The sequence below is a fragment of the Solanum dulcamara genome, chromosome 12, assembly GCF_947179165.1.
Source record: "Solanum dulcamara chromosome 12, daSolDulc1.2, whole genome shotgun sequence".
NCBI lineage: Eukaryota > Viridiplantae > Streptophyta > Magnoliopsida > Solanales > Solanaceae > Solanum > Solanum dulcamara.
Window position 1 is genome coordinate 46,912,791 of NC_077248.1, and position 21,423 is coordinate 46,934,213.

At 35.0% G+C, this 21,423-nt stretch overlaps 1 protein-coding gene across 2 annotated transcripts; it reads left to right on the plus strand.

Annotated features, from left to right (window-relative positions):
• Window positions 1-6,144: 6,144 nt before the first annotated feature.
• LOC129875982 (protein EMSY-LIKE 3-like) lies at window positions 6,145-17,177 on the plus strand. 2 transcript variants are annotated; one of them, XM_055951251.1, is made up of 10 exons: window positions 6,145-6,610; window positions 7,828-8,042; window positions 8,135-8,244; window positions 8,361-8,613; window positions 8,706-8,909; window positions 8,993-9,061; window positions 12,978-13,220; window positions 13,294-13,362; window positions 13,451-13,514; window positions 15,650-16,431. In XM_055951251.1, exons 1-10 carry the CDS (start codon window positions 6,583-6,585, stop codon window positions 15,718-15,720), a joined length of 1,326 nt encoding a protein of 441 aa, XP_055807226.1. In that variant the 5' UTR covers window positions 6,145-6,582; the 3' UTR covers window positions 15,721-16,431. The 2 variants fall into 2 exon arrangements, with proteins under 2 accessions (XP_055807226.1, XP_055807227.1); XM_055951252.1 differs by lacking the exon at window positions 15,650-16,431 and adding an exon at window positions 16,770-17,177 and having other exon boundaries at window positions 6,151-6,610.
• The last annotated feature ends 4,246 nt before the right edge of the window (window positions 17,178-21,423 follow it).

Consider the following 21,423-nt stretch of genomic DNA (forward strand, 5'->3'; position numbering starts at 1 on the left):
TTTGACTTAAAAGCTTTGACTCCAAATAAATATTTATGAAAGCAATGTCTATGATAAAAAGGGAGTTTTATAAAATAAAAGAATGATGAAATGCTATGAATGATGGATTCTTTATTCTATAAGGATAATTCTTGCATATTTGAATCACCAAATGTTTTAACGAGCTATTCTACCTAATATGATGTTTTGAATTCTCAAGCTATATGCTATGATAATACTTGAAGTATTAAACTATTCCGTAGAATTGACTTAGCACCGAATGGGTCATTGAGGTGGGATTCGGTAAGGAAATCCTAGTAGCAACCCTTTGTCTCATTAACTATGTATCAACATAGGAGCCCTTGTAGGCTTAGGCTAATGGATCCACAAATAGCCCTTAAAGTTAAAGTTAAAGAAATAAATGAAGTTGACGGAGTTCTACCCGGCAAGAAGTCTCCCTGGCCAACGTAAGGGGTTATGTTGGATTCCATGTAATAGCTCGCATGGTATTAAATGTCGGTTATGGTCATTTTCCCACAAAATAAATTTTTAAAGGATATGTATATTATTGATTATGCATGCATTGCATTATGTTTCATATTACATAAATATTTTAATGTTTTCTCAATGTTCATGCATGCTTACATACTTAGTACATTCAAAGAACTAACACATACTCTTTTGCCTATATGATATTATCATGTAGGGACGGGTGCTCCTCCTCGTTTTCCTCCACGTGTCTAGTTGAGATTTCGTTTGAAGACTACTTTTGGTGAGTTCTCATATTCTGGGAACAATACTCCTTTATCTTTCTATTATGATTGAGGGTGAGCTAGGGACTTATCTTAGCCTTGTTAAATCTAAAAGTTAGAGGTATTGTTGGACATATGTAAGTTGAAGATTTACTCTTATGATTTCTGCTTGTTTATTTATTGCCATTACTTATGAAAGGCTAAAAGAATGCTAAGAGACTTGTTTGAGGTACTTTAAGGTTCCTCATTCGTCATGTCATGTCTAGACCCTAGGCTTGGGTTGTGATAGTATGGTATGTAACATAGCTGAATGAAACAACTGGCTAAACTGAATATACTTAATAAAAGAGTAAATCAGAAGGTATACTATAAAATTGTCAACTAAAAAGTAAAGCATGCATGTCCTTTAACAACTAAGTTTTACAACTAAATATGTATGTGATAGTAGAAAATACTGAAAATAACATAATTTACTTTTCTTGAGGGGTTTCTCTTATCGACAACTATCACGTGATCCTCATGATGATACAATGTCTTACTCATATTTTTAGAGCCATCTAATACCTTGCTACGGTAAATATAAGACCCCGAAAGTTCGAAAGTCGAAAAATAAAGTTTAAAAAAGGATCTCAGAAAAATTAAGCTTTTTGGACCTCCATGAAACCCTTCACGGGCCGTATAAAGGACCCTGGGTCTCAAGGAACTCCAAGTTCAAGCTTCCTTATTCACACTGCCTTTAGGGCTTTAATTGACCAAGCTATATGGGAATTCATCCATGGATCCTTCCATCCATGGAGTCCCAAAGGCTTTTTCTCAAATTCTTTTTTTATAATTATCTTCTAGCCCTAATTCTTATGAAATTGCGTTGGGTCAATTCAATTATAGTTTATTTCATTATCATTGATTAAATTATGTGTGATTCAAGTTTTAATTGCATGATTTCAATTGATTTTCATGGATCCATGCATTATGCTACTTTCAAGTGTGAATTTAAAGAATTATGATCATGATTGATAAAGGATTTCTATGAATGATTTATGAATGGCTATCAAGGACTTTTGAATGACTCATGATAAGTAATGAATGATATTTCAATAATGTTTCACGCAAATATCTATGGTTGTGAAAGGAAATTCTCACATATTCATGTTAAAGAGGTGAAAGGTTTTCTCATGGACTCACGGATTCATAAGTATTGAAAGGTTTTCTCATTCTTGTACGAATCATCATGCTAATGTGATACTCTTATGACTATTTTATGATATTGGATTGATATCTATTATTGTCTTTCCTAATGATGTTAATGAGTATGTTTTATGTCACTTTCGTTGGGATACTAAATAAACACCGAGAGGACTTTAAGGTGGGGTTTGGTATGGAATCTCAAAGAGCGACCCAAGGGAACTCTAGTAACAACCTCTAGTCCCTAACTACATTACCCGCGTAGGTTTGCCTTTACGGCTTATCTAGTGGATCCACAAATAGCTCAAGTTTATGATGTTCTCACGGAGTCTACCGTGACAAGTAGTTTCTCTCTTTTCGGTGTGGGAGTAACACTAGATTCCATGTTATAGCCCGCATAATCTTATATATCGGTTAAAGGTCATATCTCACAAAGGTATCTGGAATGGTATAAACTTCTCATGATGTTTATGATGCATTGACCACATGATTATGATATTCAAATATTTTCAAGTTTTACTCATATTTTCAAGATATTGGTCATGCATCCCATGTTTATATTATTTATGTCTAATTATCGTTGTTCATGCATGCTTCTCACATAAAGGACAAAATTAACTACTGGATCTAATCTTCGAGCCCTTATCAAGAGGAGTCGCCTGAATCAATGGCACGATCCTATCCTACGGTGGTGGTGCAGTTTTGGGAGTTTGAATTATCTTAAGCCTTACCCAACTCGATTCTTAATACTACTCACAAAATAATGCAATAATATTCAATAACTATAAAAATGTCCCATTTTAGAAAAAGTGTCCCATTTTAGGAAAAGTGTCCCACTTTAGAGAAAAAACAGAAAATCTATTACTTTGGCCTATGCTCAATAATACTGCTTTAGAACTGAACTGAACTGAACTTTACTTTAAAAGTTGACTATGCTTTTCTAAAAAAATACAAGACTATGTTTTCTCAAAATTGAGGTATACTTTCTTTAAGAAACCGTCTATACTTTCTTTTTGAAAATATACATCTTGATGCAAAATATACTTTCTTAAAACTTTTCTAAAATAATCACTTAAAATTAGATATATTTATTCTTGAACTCTTTCTTAAAAAACTTCTTTAAAATCTTGAAATATACTTTACTCATGAAAACAATAAATAAGAATTAGTATGACAATGTTTTCAAATAATTTTAGCTAAAAAAAACTCATGTGGTAGAATAGTATGAACCCTAAATCAATCAAGGATCATCAACAACATGAAGAATAATGATTTCAATAATGGAATAAAAAATGGGCATAATCGAAACATAAGAACCTGAAAATCATGAACTTAAGGGAGAAATTCTAACTTTGATTGTAATAACTGAGATTATAGATTTAGGTCGTGAGGAAGAACTTAGTTCCTCATTATGATAGATTTACATACCTGAACTTTTGAAATTCTGGGAGAAAAGCTTTGAGCTTGAAACCTTATAATTTGAACTTGAGAAGCCCTTCTATGGAGTTCTTGAAAACAAAGTTTGGAAAAGAATCTTCATTAAAAATACTAAGATTCTTGAAGAGAATCTTGAACTTGGAGCCTTTAGCTAGATCTCGAAAAATTGGAAAAATCTCTTTCTTGATGTTCTTGATCTTTGAGAGAAGGAGAATTAGGAATTTTGAGAGTTGCTATATGTATTAGGATGTTATTAGGTTATAAGATGGAGTTTGGAAAGTTGATAGAGGATAGAAGGGAAGAATACCTCTCTTGGAATGTTAGAAGACCTGGAAAATCAAAGAAAACGGCACTTTAATGAATCCCATCAGCCAAATCGGTGATTTAGAGGCTCCATTTCAAAAATATTCGACATATCGCCAAAGTGGGACTTAGGATCTCCAAAATTAACAGTTTCTAGAGGTTTTGAACCACTTCGGCTATGCATTTTGGTGATTCGTGGAATCAACAAGAGTCATTGTCGAATTTTTCAGTCCAAACATATTCCAGTAAAACAATCATAATTTTCTATTCAAACTCGAATTAACGAACAATCAACCCGTCGAAAAAATAGTGATAAACCTTTAATTTGATAGGTTGTGGGTCATCTAACTCTTTATATTCTAACAAACTTGGTCGTTTGAAGTTTCATGATCTTATGGAAAAACACAATTTGTAGAGAAACTTTGAACTTGACTTGGTGTTGGAGGTCATATATGACCCCAATTCACATCTAATACTCTTCCAACACTTAGGAATTGATCTTAACACACACATACAAATTAGAAATCATCAAATTTGGGCCTATACACATACAAAATTGATCTTAACACATACATACAAATTAGAAATTATTGAATTTGGGCCTATACACATACAAATAATTGTTTGGATTTTTGCTAGAAGTTTTCGTGGTGTTACAGTAGGTATTCGTTATGAGTGAGTCTATGTATTATTTTATGCATGTATTAATTATGTAGAAATTTATTATTTATGTATTGGTTATTCCACCTTCTATCTTGCATAAACTAATACATGAATTTTTTCATAACTTATACATATATTAGTTATGTTGATTTCTAAATTGTCAACCAAATGTTTATTAATTTTATCATGAATAACTTATTTCTCATCTTTCTATCAAACGTCATATAAGTTATATGAAAATTAATATATGAATAACTTATTTCTTATCTAGCCACCAAACGATCCGCAAGTAATTTGATGTTAAATCAGAGTAGCCATTATATTCAAGTTCCACTCCCCTCGAACTTCACGCTTGTAGTATTATCCGTTAAGCAGGTATGAAAAAGAAGACTACCATCTCCACCATCGTCCATTAATATTGCGGCATTTCTAGTGGTTAGAACTAGCAAAAATGCATTGGCTATGGGAGTTTGTTCTTCGGAACACACTAATTTTGAAATTGAGTGTAACCTAATATTACAATTTTATTAAGTTGCAAAAAAGTACTTTATATAAAGTAGTATTACAACGAAGAAATGATGTTATTTGTCTATTTGAATGACTAGTCTAATGATATTTTAGCCGCTTCAATCTTCAATTGTTTTCGATTAGCTATTTTACAATAATGTTTTTGAAATTTATTCTAAAAGACCTTTATGAAAATTTTAAAGCAAAAAGCAATAGGGAGAACTTAATCCTTTTTCTTCATATAAACTATTTACACAATTATATTCTCATGTGTATCACTCAGAGAAAAACTGCTATAAAGTTAAAAATAATATATATACATATACAACATATACGTAATTTGAAACTAGTTAACTCCACAAATATGACTTAAATTTGATAAATGAAATTATTTTGTATCTTTTTATGGAATAGAATCAAAAAGTTATGAGTTCATGATGAATCTAGGAGTGATAAATGGGCGAGCTGGGTTAAAATTGGAGATATTAAAAAAATATTACCTAAATACACAACTTATTTTATCATATTTTCTAAAACTCCCTACCATTTGAAAAAAATTACAAAAATCCTACTCTCTCCTATTCTTCGATACATCACTCTTTATCGGGACGTCGAATATATCACTTTATATAATGTATCGGTCGGATACATCACTTTACGCGATTTATCGGTTGGATACATTGCTTTACGTGATGTATCGGGATGTTTTGAGATGTATTCGAAAATTTTTGTAATTTGAAAAAAAGTAGCGATAAAATGTAATTAGCTCTTAATACTATGAGATTTGTGTAATCCTTACTTATTAAAAAGGGTTGATATAGAAATCGGATTGGGTAATGACCCGCCCAAATTTACTTCGGCTTCAAATGAACTAAAAATTGAGTTGGGCCATGACTCGTTCAATTTGACCCGCTTAATCTCAATAATTTTAACATATTGTTTATTTACCTCTTATAACCATAAATTCGAATTTCAATTTAAGAAAATAAATAAATAAATTACAAATGAACAAATAGATTCTAGAAGATATAAAATAGATAGTTCCTTAAATATGAAAACATACATTACACCAATACAAATAAAGAATCTTAAAACAAATTGAAATTAGAGATTAAATTGAATTTAATTAAAAATTCTTTTAAAATAAATTTAGATTTGAATCGATTGATTCACTCAATCCAAACTGTTTTGAGTCAATTCCATGAAATTTAAGAATTATCTAGGTTTGAGCTCAATTTTGACACCTGATGAATCCCTTGCTTCCCCTAGCAAGTGACTCGGAGTATTGTCCAACCAATCTCATAAATTCATTATTCAGATGCCAAAAACACGTGCTTCCAATTCGTCGCGGCAGAAAACATTTTTTTTCGTGAGGGCAAAAGCGAATTCGACGACTCTAACAAAAAAGATCAAACGGGAAAGAAAAAAGAAAGAAAACGGCAAAAGATCAAAGGAGGCGGAATTCAAATCCTAACATTAAACTAAATATTACAAACCTGTTTCACGTCCGTGTTCCCAAACTCATACTCCCTTCTTCAACTTTCATATTTGCCCCCCCTCTCTCTCTCTCTCTCTCTCTCTGAATTACACCCAATTGATTTGCGTACTTGTAAAACCCTAACTCGTAATCTTGCAACCCCACGCGCCGCCTCTTTTGTTCTTTCGTTTTCTATTGGGTTTTGAGTTCAATTTGATTTGTTACATTTTGGGCTTCACTCTATTCTATTCGGTTCTTCAAGTTCCAGTTTGCGAGCTGGCTATGGACTACGAGCCCTATGATAGCAGTGGTGAGTTGTTACATTCACAAAAAAAATTGATTTTTCTTGTTTTGTTTCTGCAACTTAATGTTCAATTAGGGTTGTCCAGTGTGGTTGGGGTTAAGGGTTAGTGGAGCTAACATGTACATTCTTGTTTACGTGAAACATTCCAATTGCTTGTCTCTTGTTATTACAAATAGGTTTTTGGACTTGGAAATTTTTAGCAGTTGTATTCAATCTGTCTAGTTCCGGCATATTTTAATGAATTCTTTTCCTTTTTAACTTTTTCTTTGAGATACGTTCGTGTCCTTTTCCATGGTTATTTCCTATAGAGAAATTTAGTTTGATTTTCTTGTAAGAATTAATGTGTTCTATGAAATAATGAGCTCGAATCCATCTCCTTTAATTTTTTTCTTCTTCTAAATTTAAAACATTTACTTTGTTATTATGGAGAAAATGTGATCATAGAGGGCATCTGAATTACATTATGGATGTGAATGCCACTTGAATGCTCGTGATCTGAAATATTGTAAAATTTGAAATCTTAGTTTGGAAATTTAGGGAGTGGTATAAGATTAAAGAAGCTCGCCTGAGATGGTATGGCCACGTGTTGTCTAAATCTCCGAATACTTCAGTTCCTATGCTAAACCATTGACGGTTGAAGGGTTAAGGGGACAAGATAAACTTAAATCACATGGAAGGAAGTTGTCATAAATGAGATACCATCTCTCGCCATGAATGTGAGCTTAGGGAACAAAATAGAACACTATGGTATAGGTGATTTCAACTAATTTGATTTAGGCTTACACGTGTTGGTATGCTTATATTAGGTTTAAGACATTATCTTTTATTATGGGTTCAAATGGTGCTATATCGAATTCATATAGCCTGGCGAACTGACTTGTTATTGTTGATGGCTGTTATTTTTTGTCCTTCACTGCAGTTTAGGTTTACTGTCAATGTATATTGCACAAAATGTGATACTTATATCCATAATCCATATCAAGAGTGGAATGGTGAGGATCCGTTTTGTTTAATGTAGTTGTTGTCCATACCCGTATTTGGTCCCTTCTGATGAGGTGACAGTTGTATAATTCTCTGTGTTGGCAATAAAGTTTACATATCTTTTTAATAGTATGGTGCTCATATAGATGTGTTTTATTATTTGTATTGTGTTTTTATTTAATTCTGTATGATGCATAGGGTTACTAGCATTCTTGATCTCAAAAACTCCCAATATTATGCAGGAACTGATGATGATCTTCCTCCATCACATCAAAATAGGATTCCAAGAGGTAGTGGTCGCATTACTGGAAATGGAAGGTCTGCTGTTATTGGTTCTGTTCCCTATCAGAGGATGTACGGTGAAACAGATATGGAGGCCCAAATTCACCAACTTGAGCAAGAAGCATACAGTTCAGTTCTAAGAGCTTTTAAAGCTCAAGCTGATGCCATTACATGGGTAATATTATTTTTGTTAGTATACTTGTGAATCTGTTGTTGTATTATTTTGATCAGGTTTAAATGACTGCTCCACTAATATAATTTCTTCAGGAGAAAGAAAGCTTGATAACTGAGTTAAGAAAAGAGTTACGGTTGTCCAATGAAGAACATAGAGAACTTCTTGCTAGAGTTAATAATGATGATGTCATCAGAAGAATAAGGTTCTGCTTTTACATCTACTCCTCACATTACCCTCTTAAATTTATTTAGTTAATCTTTGCATATAATGGAGCTTGTCAAGCTCTGAGGCTAACGTTACACCGTCGCTTGCTTTCAGGGAATGGAGGCAATCTGGTGGGCATCAACCTGGTATGCTTGGTGCTGGTCAATCTGTTCATGATCCAATACCCAGCCCTTCTGTCTCAGCGTCACGGAAGAAACAGAAGATAGCCCAATCTTTACCTTCTCAATCCTTTGCTGGACCATCTCCTACTTTTCATCCACCTCCAGTGACTGCTGCAAACCAGCCATCTTCATCAGCTGCCAAGAGAGGACCAATGGTGGGGCCAAAGGGTAAAAAGCATAAATCTGTAAGTCGGATGTGCTAAGAACCTTGGAACCTTGCGTACCATACCAATCAATCTATAGTTCTGATGTTTTCCTGCTATGTGTATCTTCATAGGGCCAGATGATGCCTGGTGCGTCTTCGATGAAAATGCAGTACCCTACTCCTGGTCCTTCTGGAAGAGTCCAATTTGGTAATCGGGTTTCTGAACCTGCTGAAGCAGCATCATTTGATCCATTGATTGGAAGGAAAGTGAAAACTAGATGGCCTGATGACAATAATTTTTATGAAGCACTCATAACTGATTTTAATCGAGCTGAGGTGCACCTGATCTTTTTTACTTGGAACATTTACTCTTTTTTCTCCTCACGATTGAATGCTGAAGTTTTCTTGCGAATTTTCAGGGTAGACATGCGCTTGTTTATGATATGGGTACTGCAAATGAGACGTGGGAATGGGTCAACCTTGCTGAGGTAGTTAGATGCTATTTTCTCATGCAATAGAACATTTAAATGACTTTTTGGCTTGTCCTATTGGAAAATTATTTTTTGTATTGATTTATGAGGTTGGTGGTACCGAGAACATTGCTTTTCTACCACTTGGAATATTGTATGATATGTATTTATTGGCTTAAAATGTAGTTAAGAATGTCTTGAACTTTTCATGGGCAAGTTTGATCTTCCAAGCAACCAATTAGAAATAGTAGGAGAGATTCAGAAGGCAAGTTCAAAAGTATTCTTAATAATGAAATAGACCTTATCTTTCAAAGAAACGCTAGGGAAGGGCAATAAACCTGTGTGAGTTGACTTTACTTGATTTCCCCTTGATAAGAAGTTACCACAAATTTTGATGGGCAACTATATGTGTTCTGCTTTTAACCTATTACTTGTAAATTATTGGTAGAGCCAAGGATCTTTCGGAAACAGCCTCTCTATCTCCCAGTCTTACGCCTGCGTACACGCTACCCTCCCTAGACCCCACTTTGTGGGAATTCACTGGGTATATAGTTGTTGACATGTAAATTATTGGTAACTCACTCATGGTGAGTGGAGGGTCTATCGGAAGCAACCTCTCTGCCCCACAATGGTAGGCGTAAGGCTTGCGGTCATCCTACTCTCCCGAACCCCACTTGTGGGATTGCATTGGGTATGTTGTTGTAATACCTAGTTTCATGGTAAGAACCATATTTCATTGCATGTGTCTTTCCAAATATAATTAAGTTTGGAAGGCTTCTTCATACTTCCATTCTCTGGAATATGAATTGGCAGAACCCTGTATAAGCGTCAGCTCAAAAGTTGTAGTATAAGTAACTAGTGATACCAAGAACAACTCTTGTTGTTATCGCCAGTATTATGTATAGTGTTAAAGAGTCCCAGTTTCAAAAAGAATTATGTATAGTGTTAGAGTTCTGTCATTTTCTGTCTAGCGCAGTTCTCCTTGGATGGCTGATGTTAAGATTGTTTGGTTGTACAAGCTCTTAATTATCTTATCGCCAAGTAGTGATTTTGTGAAATTTCCTTTTCTCTCATCCATATATTGATGAGTTTGTATTCGTGTCTTTTGACTGTCTTCATCTAAATGAGGTTGATATTTTAGCATACATAAATCTGTTTTAAGTGTATCGTGTTATATGATTAGTCTTACGTTTTTCTTCCTTGTAAAGCCTTCGGTTGGAGCATTGCTGGTGCATGTGAAGGACACCTTTGTCTGAGTTTATTGGAGATAGCTTATGTTTTTTTCCCAGGGATGACTAAAGTCGTCTTGCATATGGGTTTTTTGGGAAGTTTGTTTTGGATAATATATATTCTCGTATTCCACGGACTGCTATACGTTGGTTAGAATGGGGATTTTCTTTATGAAAAAAAGCTTATAGTATCTTGGATCAGCTTTACCAAAACTCACTTACCTTTTATCATCTGTTTTGTGGTGGAGGATGGTTTTTAGCTGTTTCAGACTATCGTTTTCAATTTTTCTCTGTTACCTTTTTTCTAAGTTGTAGCAGGTTTTTCTTTCATCAGCAGAATACAGGTCACTTTGTGGCAATTGAGTTTAGTCAACCTCGATGTTTATTGAAATGATTTGAAAACTTTAGTTGGATTACGTGCAGTGAGCTTTCTGGAGTATGATAAGTAGTATCACTTCAACCATTGTTAATAATCTATGAAAGTAGTATCACTTAAACCATTGTTAATAAACTTTAACTGGATTACCTAACTACTGTAAATTGAACTGATAATTTTCTTTTTTTGACTTTGTTAGCTACCTGATCCTAGCATAGTCTTTTGTCTACATAGGAGTTGTCTCGTATTTATTGGAATTTCTAGAATCTGCTTGATGCTTTTTTTTTTTCTAATGAAATTTCCTGCTTCATCAAAGAAAAAGTTGCAGTGAACTCTCTGGAGTATGATAAGTAGTATCACTTCAACCATTGTTAATAAGCTATAAGGAGTTGTTTGGTATGGTGTATAAGAATAATGCTGAATATGGTGTATTAGTATTACTGGAACTAGTTATGCATGCATTAGTTTTACTTGCATTAGTTATGCTGATATTATTTTTTATGTCATGTTTGATTTGGTATATTAAAAATAACATGCATTGCATAATTTCTAAAAGAATTATTTGTTTACATAAGCCCCCCCCCCCCCCCACACACACACACACAAATATGGTGGAAATGATGTGGAAAAGGTTTTGAGGGGCAATTGTGTCTTTAATCATGCTAATGCATGCATTAAAACCTTTTGCATTACTTATATCATGGATTTTCGTGTATTAGTTATACATACCTTAATACCATTAAAATAAGGGAAACAATTCAAATATGCTATCGAACTTTGAGAAAAAGCTCATTTTATGCCATCCGTTAAAGGTTTGACTTATCTATGCCATTGCCATTTGAGAAATGCTCATCTATGCCATTATTTTTTAACTTCGGTTTTGCAAAACCAACCAAACAATTTTTAACACTTTTCAATTGGAGTTTTGGATCAAATGTACTCTTTTTGCTCCTTCAAAAACACCAAGAACTCCAAATTTTCAATTTCTTCAATTCTTCACGAAATCACCTCAAATTTTAAGAGCAGCTTCCCTGTGAGCTAGATACCAAAATCCAATATCTTTTGAGATCAAATTCAACCTAATTCAACAAGACACACTTAAATTATTTTTAAAGTTTCAAAACTTTAGCCTCCTTTAATGGTAGAATTTTCTCCACAACTTTAAATCACTTGAAATTTGAACATAGACTCAAAAAACAGTACGGAACAAGGTTCTAGTGTCAAAAACAACAACAAAAACATGAATCAAAGAAGATTTTTGAAATTTTGGGACTGATTTCCCATTTTTTTTGGAATACTTTTTTCCCTAGTGTTATTTGAGTCTATGTTCAAAATTTCAAGTGATGTGAGTTGTGGAGAAAATTCTACTATTGAAGGATGTTGAAGTTTTGAAACTTTGAAGAAATTTTAAGTGTGTCTTGTTGAGTTAGGTTGAATTCAAGCTCAAAAGATATTGGGTTTTGATATTTAGCTTGGAGGGATGCTACTATTGAAATTTGAGGTGATTTTGTGAAAAATTGAAGAAGTTGAAAATTTGGAGTTTTTGGTGTTCTTCATGTGTTCTTAAAGAAGATGAAGCAAAAAGAGTACATTTGATCCAAAACTTCAATTGAAAAGTGTTAAAAGTTGTTTGGGTGGTTTTGCAAAATCGGAGTTAAAAAATAACGGCATAGATGAGCTATTTTTCAAACGGCAATGACATAGATGAGCCAAACTTTTAACGAATGACATAAATGAGCCTTTTCTCAAAGTTTGATGGCATATTTGAGTCTTTTCCCTTAAATTAATGCATGTATTAGTTGTACATAGGTTGAAAAAATGTACCAAACAAGGTACTAGTAATACATAAAACTAATACATGCATTATTTTTTCTAATGCGCTCTACCAAAAGACCCTTAAATGTTTCAGGCACTAGTTATTCTTCAATGAATGATTATTCTACTTGCACTAATCACATAAGGAGACTTCTGATTCTGGTATTGACATACTAACTTGCTCAGTGGACCGCCATTCCAAATGAATGGGCATATCCTCATTTCTTGGATTGGCATTGCATGATATTCATCTGCAGCATTTTGAAGAGGCGTCAAGATGTATGTCTGTTACATGCCTGATATTCCAAAATGTGAACAATCTAAAGTTTTCCTGTTAAGTGTAGCTCCTCATTCACCTGTCACTAGTTCTGCATAATTTGCGTATGGTAATGTATATCAAAAAGGAAACAAAATAGTATGGAATATGGTAATCAGTTTTGTCTTCCAACATTTCTTTCAGTTGTTTTTGAAGTGCTTCTTCAAGGTTTTGACTTGTATTTCCATACCCTGACAGATTTCTCCTGAGGATATCCAGTGGGAGGGTGAAGACCCTGGAATTTCTCATCATGGAAATTATGGTGGATTAGGTCATGCCATGACTAGACCTGTTGGACGTGATAGTGCTCCAGGTGCTGGGAGAGGTCGGGGCTTCACTAAAGCTCAGTCCAGAAAAGATTTTCCACCATCACAGAATGGCATAGGAAAGAAGGGATCTGATGATATTCAGTTACTTCATACTGATACATTGATCAAAGAGGTAAGCGCTGCATTTGTTGTCTTCCTCACATTTCACTTTGTGCATTGATTCATTGACTGGTTAATGTGGTTAGGTGGAGAGGATCTTTGGTGCTGGCCATCCAGATCCTCTGGAGGTTGAGAAGGCAAAGAAAGTGCTGAAGGTTATTGACACTCAATTTTCCACTTTCCAGTAGCTGTTAATACTCACAAATTTGCTGCACAAGGATACTGACTTTTCTTCTTCTGCAGGAGCATGAGCAGGCACTTCTAGATGCCATTTCAAGGCTTGGAGAGTTGTCTGATGGTGAAAGTGGTATGATTTTGTGGAAAATGTTTTTTCATTTCTTTCTCATTTGTCATTGTTATAAATTCGTTTGGATTTGGGGTCTTTCCTATGAACTTTTCCAAGTCTGGAGTCCTCATTTACTATCTCATTGCTTTTTCTGTGATGTTGCGCTTTGAACCTAAATTGTGCCGCATTTATGATATTGCACCCGTGTTGGATTCTCCAAAGATACACTACTTTTGGACAATCCAAATGCATCATTGACATTTTTGAGAGTCCGAGTAGCATAGACTTGAACCTTTGTGTAGTAAAAGTAATAAATAGAAACATCTAATATTGAAGTATGACCTAGCACCCAAGGGTGTGGCCTGGTAGTCGCGGGTTCAATTCCCTGCAGTGACAAAACACTAGGTGATTTCTTTCCATATGTTCTAGCCTTGGTGGATAGAATTTCCTACTACCTGTTACTGGTGGGAGGTGACAGATATCCCGTGAAATTAGTCTAGCTGTGTGCAAGTTTGGCCGGACACCACCGTTAAAAAATAAATAAATAAAAATATTGAAGTATGATCGTGTTAAGTAGTTTTTAGCCCTCTAGAGTGTTCGAATATTTTAAAAATGACTTAAAAAAATTTAAAAGTAGGTACTCCCCTACTTTTCCTTTTTTAACTTAAAAGTTACTAAAATTTGACTTTTTAAAAACTACTTTTAAAAAGCTACTTTTTTAAGTTAAGCCAAACGGCCCCTAAAGCTGTTGTGAAACCACTCTTGACTCTACTCAACTATGGAAAGAATAGTATTTAGGGTGCGTTGTGTATGGAGGAAAATATTTTCTAGAAAATGTTCTCCGATTTTCTAATATTTGGTTGGTCAAATTTTTTGGAAATTAAGTTCATTAAAATTGAGGAAAATGACATCCCATGTGGAAGTAGAGAAAACGGGTTTCATAAGTAGCATTCCACATTAATTATCTCATCCTCACCCTCCAGTGCACCTCACCCCACCCCAAAGCCCCTATCTCCACCTCCACCCTCATAGTATTCACCTTGATTATATATAAATGCTTTTGAAACAATATTTTCAGCTTACTTATCAAGTACTAGAAATTAAGTAAGAAAACTACTTATGTTCTAAGAAATGTAAAACATGTTCCTTCATACCAAACACACCCTTAATATACAATTGAAGGTCTATGGGAGTTAACTGGAGCACTAGTGGGACATCTAAAAAGAAATGGTATTTCAATCATGGAAAAGGAGTCGTGTGTTTAATGAGGAACCTCCAATTTCTTGTGAAACTAATGGAGGCTGGCGTGCAGTGTAATTCCCAGGTTAGATGGTCGATTTGCTTTCATGGCGGTGATGAGGCGAGAGGAGATTGAGAGTAATTGAGCAACTGGTGGTTTGAAGGAAAAGATAATAGAGCCCATATTGAGCTTGCCACAGTTAATTTGGGGCATTCCTTTTAAATGGTCTATTGTTGAAACTAGGGAGAAGGGTCAAAAATGCCCCTCTACTTTCATTTGTTAGCTAATCCAAACATCCCCAAACTCACCCGACACTTCACTTGAAAAAAGACAGTGACAAAGATGTGTGGAGGTGCCACAATATCCAATTATGAATCCGTCAGGAACCTTCTGCTTGTGACCTCTGGGATGAGCTCAACGTCTTTGTTATACTTGGTTCATACAAAAGAAAAAAAAGAATGCAGTAGTACATGAACCAGATAGAATGGTCCATGTATCTACAGCAATTAGATTATTCAGAAAAGAAAGAATTTATTAATTTCTTTCCTTAATCAGTTTCTAGCAGTTCAATTAAACACTGAAACTAGCTTCAAATTGAAATGGAATCGTTTCTTTCAGTTGCCATAAATTTCAAACAACAGAATAAACAAACCCCACTTCAAAACAGAGCTTCATTTTCTCAAGAATCCACAATACTTAGAAAAAGAAGAAGAAAATTTCAAAAGGCATGAAAGAACAAATTGTAAGTATAAAAATCCCACCTTTGGCAGATTTGTCAAAGAAGCGTTCACACGGAAGTACGAGTGTAAGACCAATAACCAAGTTGAACATAAATTTTGGATTTTCCCAATAATTTAACCTTTTATTTTCAGCTTCTCTATGTCTTTGTCAAAATTACTTCTTATCTATTTTTCAGGTGAATTTTCGGGTGGGGAATGCCATTGGAAAAAGAGGAAAAGGAAAAAAGTTTGTGAAAAAGAAAAGTAAGAAAGAGAAGGAAAAAAGAAAAAGAAGAAAAACAATGAATAAAAAATGGCGTTGAGGTGACATGCCACGTGGTGTCCACCTCACCCAAATGTCAGGCCATGTGGACAACCATTAAAAAGAGTGATATTTTTGGATACTTTGACAATGTCAGGGGCGTATCTAAGGACAAACTTAGCTAATAAAAAAGAGGGGTATTTTTGACCCTTTTCCCTTGAAATTATGTTTCTAATGGAAAAATGTTTGAGAAGATGTGTTTCTGTGAAAATGAAGACTGGAAACAAGTGATCAATCTGACTTGGTCTGATTTCTTATTATGCCTTATTTTTTATGAAAAAGAATTCCTATTGTTTGTCTTTCCAAAAAAAAAAACCCAACAGAATTCAATCTGTCAGAATCGCTAGCGTACTTAAGTGCTTTGTCTTGTACAATTTAAAATTAAAATGTTCTCACCAGATTGTTTACAGCTTCAACTATCGAAAACGATTTTGGTGAATCATGAGTGAATATCTTGTCCAAATGAGGGTGATTTTGTGGAAGTGAAAGTATAAAAGGGGGTTTCTCCTTTTTTCCGTGGGTGGGGTGGGAAGGAGTTTACCATATAGAATGTGTTCACCATCAGTATTGTTGTCGGTGCATCTCTCATTGAAGCATGTCCAGTGTTGTTTCTGCATGCCTATGAAAACAAACTGAAATGTCATAAACTTGTTCTATCGCATTTGAGCGACATTATATATGTTGCCTTCCTTTTTCAAAATATAAATTACGTTTTAATTTAAGTATATCCTCAATGACATATTCTTAGAGGTATATTGGTTTGATGGAGAACCAATAATAATGACTGTCAATAACAAATATTAGTAGGGTAAAGCGAAAACAATTGTACTGCTTTGGTTAAAAACAAAACATTGATATTGCATTTATATCATAACATCTGGTATTTTTTGTTCTGTTTGTGTTGCATGCACTGTTATAAACTTCAAGGCCCCAATCAGCTTTCTATTAGTTCACATTCTTCACCTATTATTCAGCATATCTATGTACTGTTGCAGATGAACACCATTTCATGCATGGGCAGGCCATGGATCGGGAGTAATAAGGAATATCACAGGGAAGTGAAGTATACAACAGCTGGGGATTGAGCCACCTAAAATAACAGCCACAATGGAGAAGGCCAATGTGTACTAGATCTTTGCTGGTGTTGGTGTACCAGAACGATTTTAGGTTTGTTGTATATTGCTAGCTTCAAAAAATGCTTGGCTAACATTAAATTATTGTAGTCTAGTTCTTTGAATAGACGCCAAATTGTAGTTAGGAATGATTATTTCCAGTAGTTACAGGTTAGCGCTCTTGTAAAATTAATCACAATAGCAATTTTACATGTGATGATGTAAACAAGTTTTGTTAACACCTAGCATGTTGATTATGACATCCATGTTCTTCTTGTGTTCTCTTCCAAACAGTTTTTCTTTCTATTTCGTTCTTAATTTTTGGCATTGAACTCTGTACATATAGCCCGTGTGCTTTTACATTTATGCTGTTTGAAGAATGTACATCGAGAATCTGTCCAATTCTCACATTGTCACAAAACTGTAGCCATCTCATTAGACAGAGATGTGATGGATATTAATTAGTTTTAAAAAATGGAATTACTTGTGAGCATTCTAAATAGGAAAAAAGCGTGTGCATTAAATAAGACTGGGTCGACTACTTTCGATTCTCAACCAAAGATAATGTGGTTCCTCCGAAGTCTCTGTAACAGTTGGACAATTGGGAAATATTGGGGTGAACCAAAATCTGGTCTATTCTATAAGCTATATTGCATTCATACTCTGAATTAATTTTAAATGTGATGGAGTAGGAAGAGCATTTCCAATCAATTACGACTCCTCACTCAGATATTGATAGTGTCCTAGTAAATATAGTATGTTTTTGTTGGCAGTGAGTAAATCTTTGATTCAGATAGTGAATAAGAAAACTCTCTTAAGCTTAAGTATCCTGTCCTTTCTCTCTTTCTCTTTTTTTAAAAGGCTTACATCATATGCGGTCCTTTAAAGTAGTACATATATTTTACTTAGACACCTTAATCTAACCCTGTACCTATTGAACACTTTAATCTTAACAAATTTATATCTATTTGACACAAACCGACAATCAAGACAAACATGCGTGTATGTCAAACACATATACACAACAAATGGACCTATGAAGTGATGACACCTGGCGATTGGATTACTTTTTTTGTTTTAAAAAAAACTATATTTAAATAATCCAAAAGAAATTTTTAGAATACAAAAAATTATGTTTTAATTAACCAATCCACACCCCACCCCACCCTTCTTCTTCTCCGTCAGATCTTCATTTCCTTTCCATTGTGCTGTTGCGCCTCAACACCAGTAAACCATTGCCTCCGCCCTTCTTCTTCTTCTTCTCCGTCGGACCTTGTTTCCGTTTTCACTGGGCCGCTGTGCCTCCACCCCTTTCTTCTTCTCCATTGAATCTTATCCTTTTTATTGGCGCTGACGATACACCATTGCCACACACGTAAGCTAACCCCTCATTCACCTTTCATTCTAATAGCATTAAAACCTTTCATCCATTGTCTTCATCTTCTTTCCACTAGTAATCATTACCACAATTACAAAAAAATAATAATTTACTTTTTTCAAAAAAAATAATCAATTCACATTATTTTCATTGAAAGAATTGAAGAGGGAGAGAGAGAGGGATGGAGGAGGTAGGGTGTATGTAGAGAGTTGATGGAATAGTTTCAGTGAGGGAAACAATGAGATGGGAAGAAGAAGTTCCTTCCTATCTTTTTTTAATTAATTATTATTATATTATGGTTGGTATATATCTTGCAAGTTTCGCCGTATAGATAATGCCTTCAAATTTTCAAAGCAAATATCACCACGGCCATCTCCAAATAATGTGTGGGATAGTTCTTCTCATGCCTTTTCAACTGCCTTGAAGCATAGACAATAACACGACCATTTTTCATAAGAACACATCTTATTCCACCCTCGAAGCATCACAATATACCGTGAACCTCCAGAACCCTATGGTAATGATAATATCGGTGCTGTGGTCAAGCATGTTTTGAGTTTATGGAAGCTCTACTCACATTATTTTTTCCACTGAAACTTCACATTTTTATGTGTTAGCTTGGTCAATGGGGCTACTATTATGGAGCAATCCTACACAAAATGCCTATAGTAACTTGCCAAACCCTAAAAATTGTGAATCCCTGTAGGCAAAGTAGGTCTAGGCCATTTCTGCACAACTTCTGTAGGCATCACAAGGAGCTCATAGTGCTCATATCGAGTTCTGAATGTTGTCTTGGAAATATCTTCCTCTCTAATTCTAAGTTGATGATAGCCAGACCAGGGATCAATCTTTGAAAAGTGGACAACTCCCTGCAATTGATCAAAAAAGTCCTCTATATGAAGTAAAGGATACTTATTATGTATTTTTACCTTGTTTAGCTGCCTCTAGTCGATGCACATGCATTCTTAGAGATCCATATTTCTTCTTTATGAAAAATACTGGTGGTCCCATGAAGATATACTCGATTGGATAAAACTCTTATTGAGTAAGTCCTACAACTGTTGTTTTAGTTCCTTCAGCTCTGCTGGTGCCATAAGATATGGAGGTATAGATATTGTCAATGTGTCAGAAGACAAATCGATACCAAAGTCTATCTCTCGTACTGGAGGTAATCCTGACAAATCCTCAAGAAATACATCAGAAAATTCATTCACTACTGGTATCTTCTTCAAGCTAAGTGTTCCCTCTTTGGTGTCCCTTACCATAGCTAAGAGACCCATGCAATCTTTCTTTAGTAATATCTGAGCCTTCATAAGAGATATAATATTACTAATATTTGGGACTTGACCCCTCTTTAATACAAAAATAGGCTCATTGGGTATCTCAAACCCGACTATCTTCGCATGACAATTGACTCTAAAATAGCAAGGAGATAATTAATCCATGCCCATCAACACATCAAAGTCAGTCATATCAAGAACAATTAGGTTAGCTAGAGTATTCGTACCCTCAACTATAATTTGACAATCACAATACACATATTCAACTAACAAGAATCTGGCAGAGGAGTAGCAACAAGAAAAGGATGATTCAACAATTCTGGCAGTCTAAAACCTTCAAAGCAAAGTATGAGGACACATAGGAGTGGGTAGATCCTAGATCAATCAAGGAATATGCATCCAATGAACAAATTGAAAGTGTAAGACCCCAGGAATGTGAAAGGTCCTAAACCAAGGAACAAAGGATGAATTTTTAGAAAGTTAGAGAAAATTGGCACCAGAAGCTAACCACGGAAGCCTTCACGGATCGTGGGAAGAACCACGAATCGTGGTGTGCAACCATTGTAGAGATTTAGAGGCTCAGTCTGTAGAGGATGAACCACGATGGAGGACCACGGACTGTGGTGAGAACCACGGGGCCGTGAAGCCATCCGTTGTGAGCCCTCCCCAAGACCCTCAGGAATTTTCCCAAGGGAGGGTCCATGGACAACCACCAAGGTCTGTGGAGACTTTTACGGACTATGTAGTGGTCCGTGATGGGCACCTCTGCAGGCCTCTTGTAGGACATGTACCACAGCCATATTTCACGGGCCGTGATGCATTTCACGGAACGTCAAGGTGTTTGTGAAGAAACTTCAGAGACTACCCTACAAGTTCTTTTCCAAATATTTCTAAGTCCCATACCATGGGACCCTACCACAGACCGTGGTGACCACCATGGACCATGAAGGGCCCCGTGAAGCCTCTTATGGCCAGATGTTTAAAGGAGTATTTTGGTCCTTTCTTGTGTTTTAACCCAAAGTGAGGTCATTTTGAAGGTATATTTCACCTATCTAAGAGACGTCTTTCTGCATTCATTCACTCTTACTCACACTCTAAGAACAAAAACCCTTATCTCCCACATGCTCTCAAGTCTTCCTCTATCTTCAAGAAAGGTTCTAGAGTTTCACTCCAAGAAGGTCAAGTCTCCATTCTTCTCAAAGTTTTGCATTAAAGAATTGACTCCTCAAGGTATGTGGGTTTTCATCCATGGGTCCTTCCACCTATGGAGCCCAAATGTTTTCTCAATCTAGCATTTCAATTCAAAGTGATGAAATCTGATGGGCTTTTACATGATGACTTTAAATGCATATATTATGATGTATTTGAAGTTTCTTTACATATATTGATAGATATTGAATCTTTATTTCATGAAGTTATGATATTATTAAAGTACCTATATGAAGGATTGAAAAGAGTTTTAAGACATATATGGTGGGTTGCTTTATGAATGTGTATTTTATGTATTTCCATTACTCTCATGGAATGAACATTGAAAGGTTTTTATGGAATGAACCCACCTAGTTTCTTATTATATAGCAAAGTTGAAATGTAGTTTGACTCCAAATGAATGTTATGAAGTAAATGCTTATGAAAGGGAGTCTTTGTGAAATGATTGATTGATGAAGGGCTTCTTAGCCAAAGTAAGGTTTTAATGTGAAAGGAAAATTCTCGTATTGAATCAAATGAAAGGTTTTAATAAGCTATTCGACCCATTGATGTTTTAATGTTAAAGTTATATAATACTTATGTTATATTAATGTTTAAATATTATTCCATGGGACTTGACCTAGCACTGAATGTAGCAGATGGGAGCTCAACCAAAGGGGTCCTTAAGTAA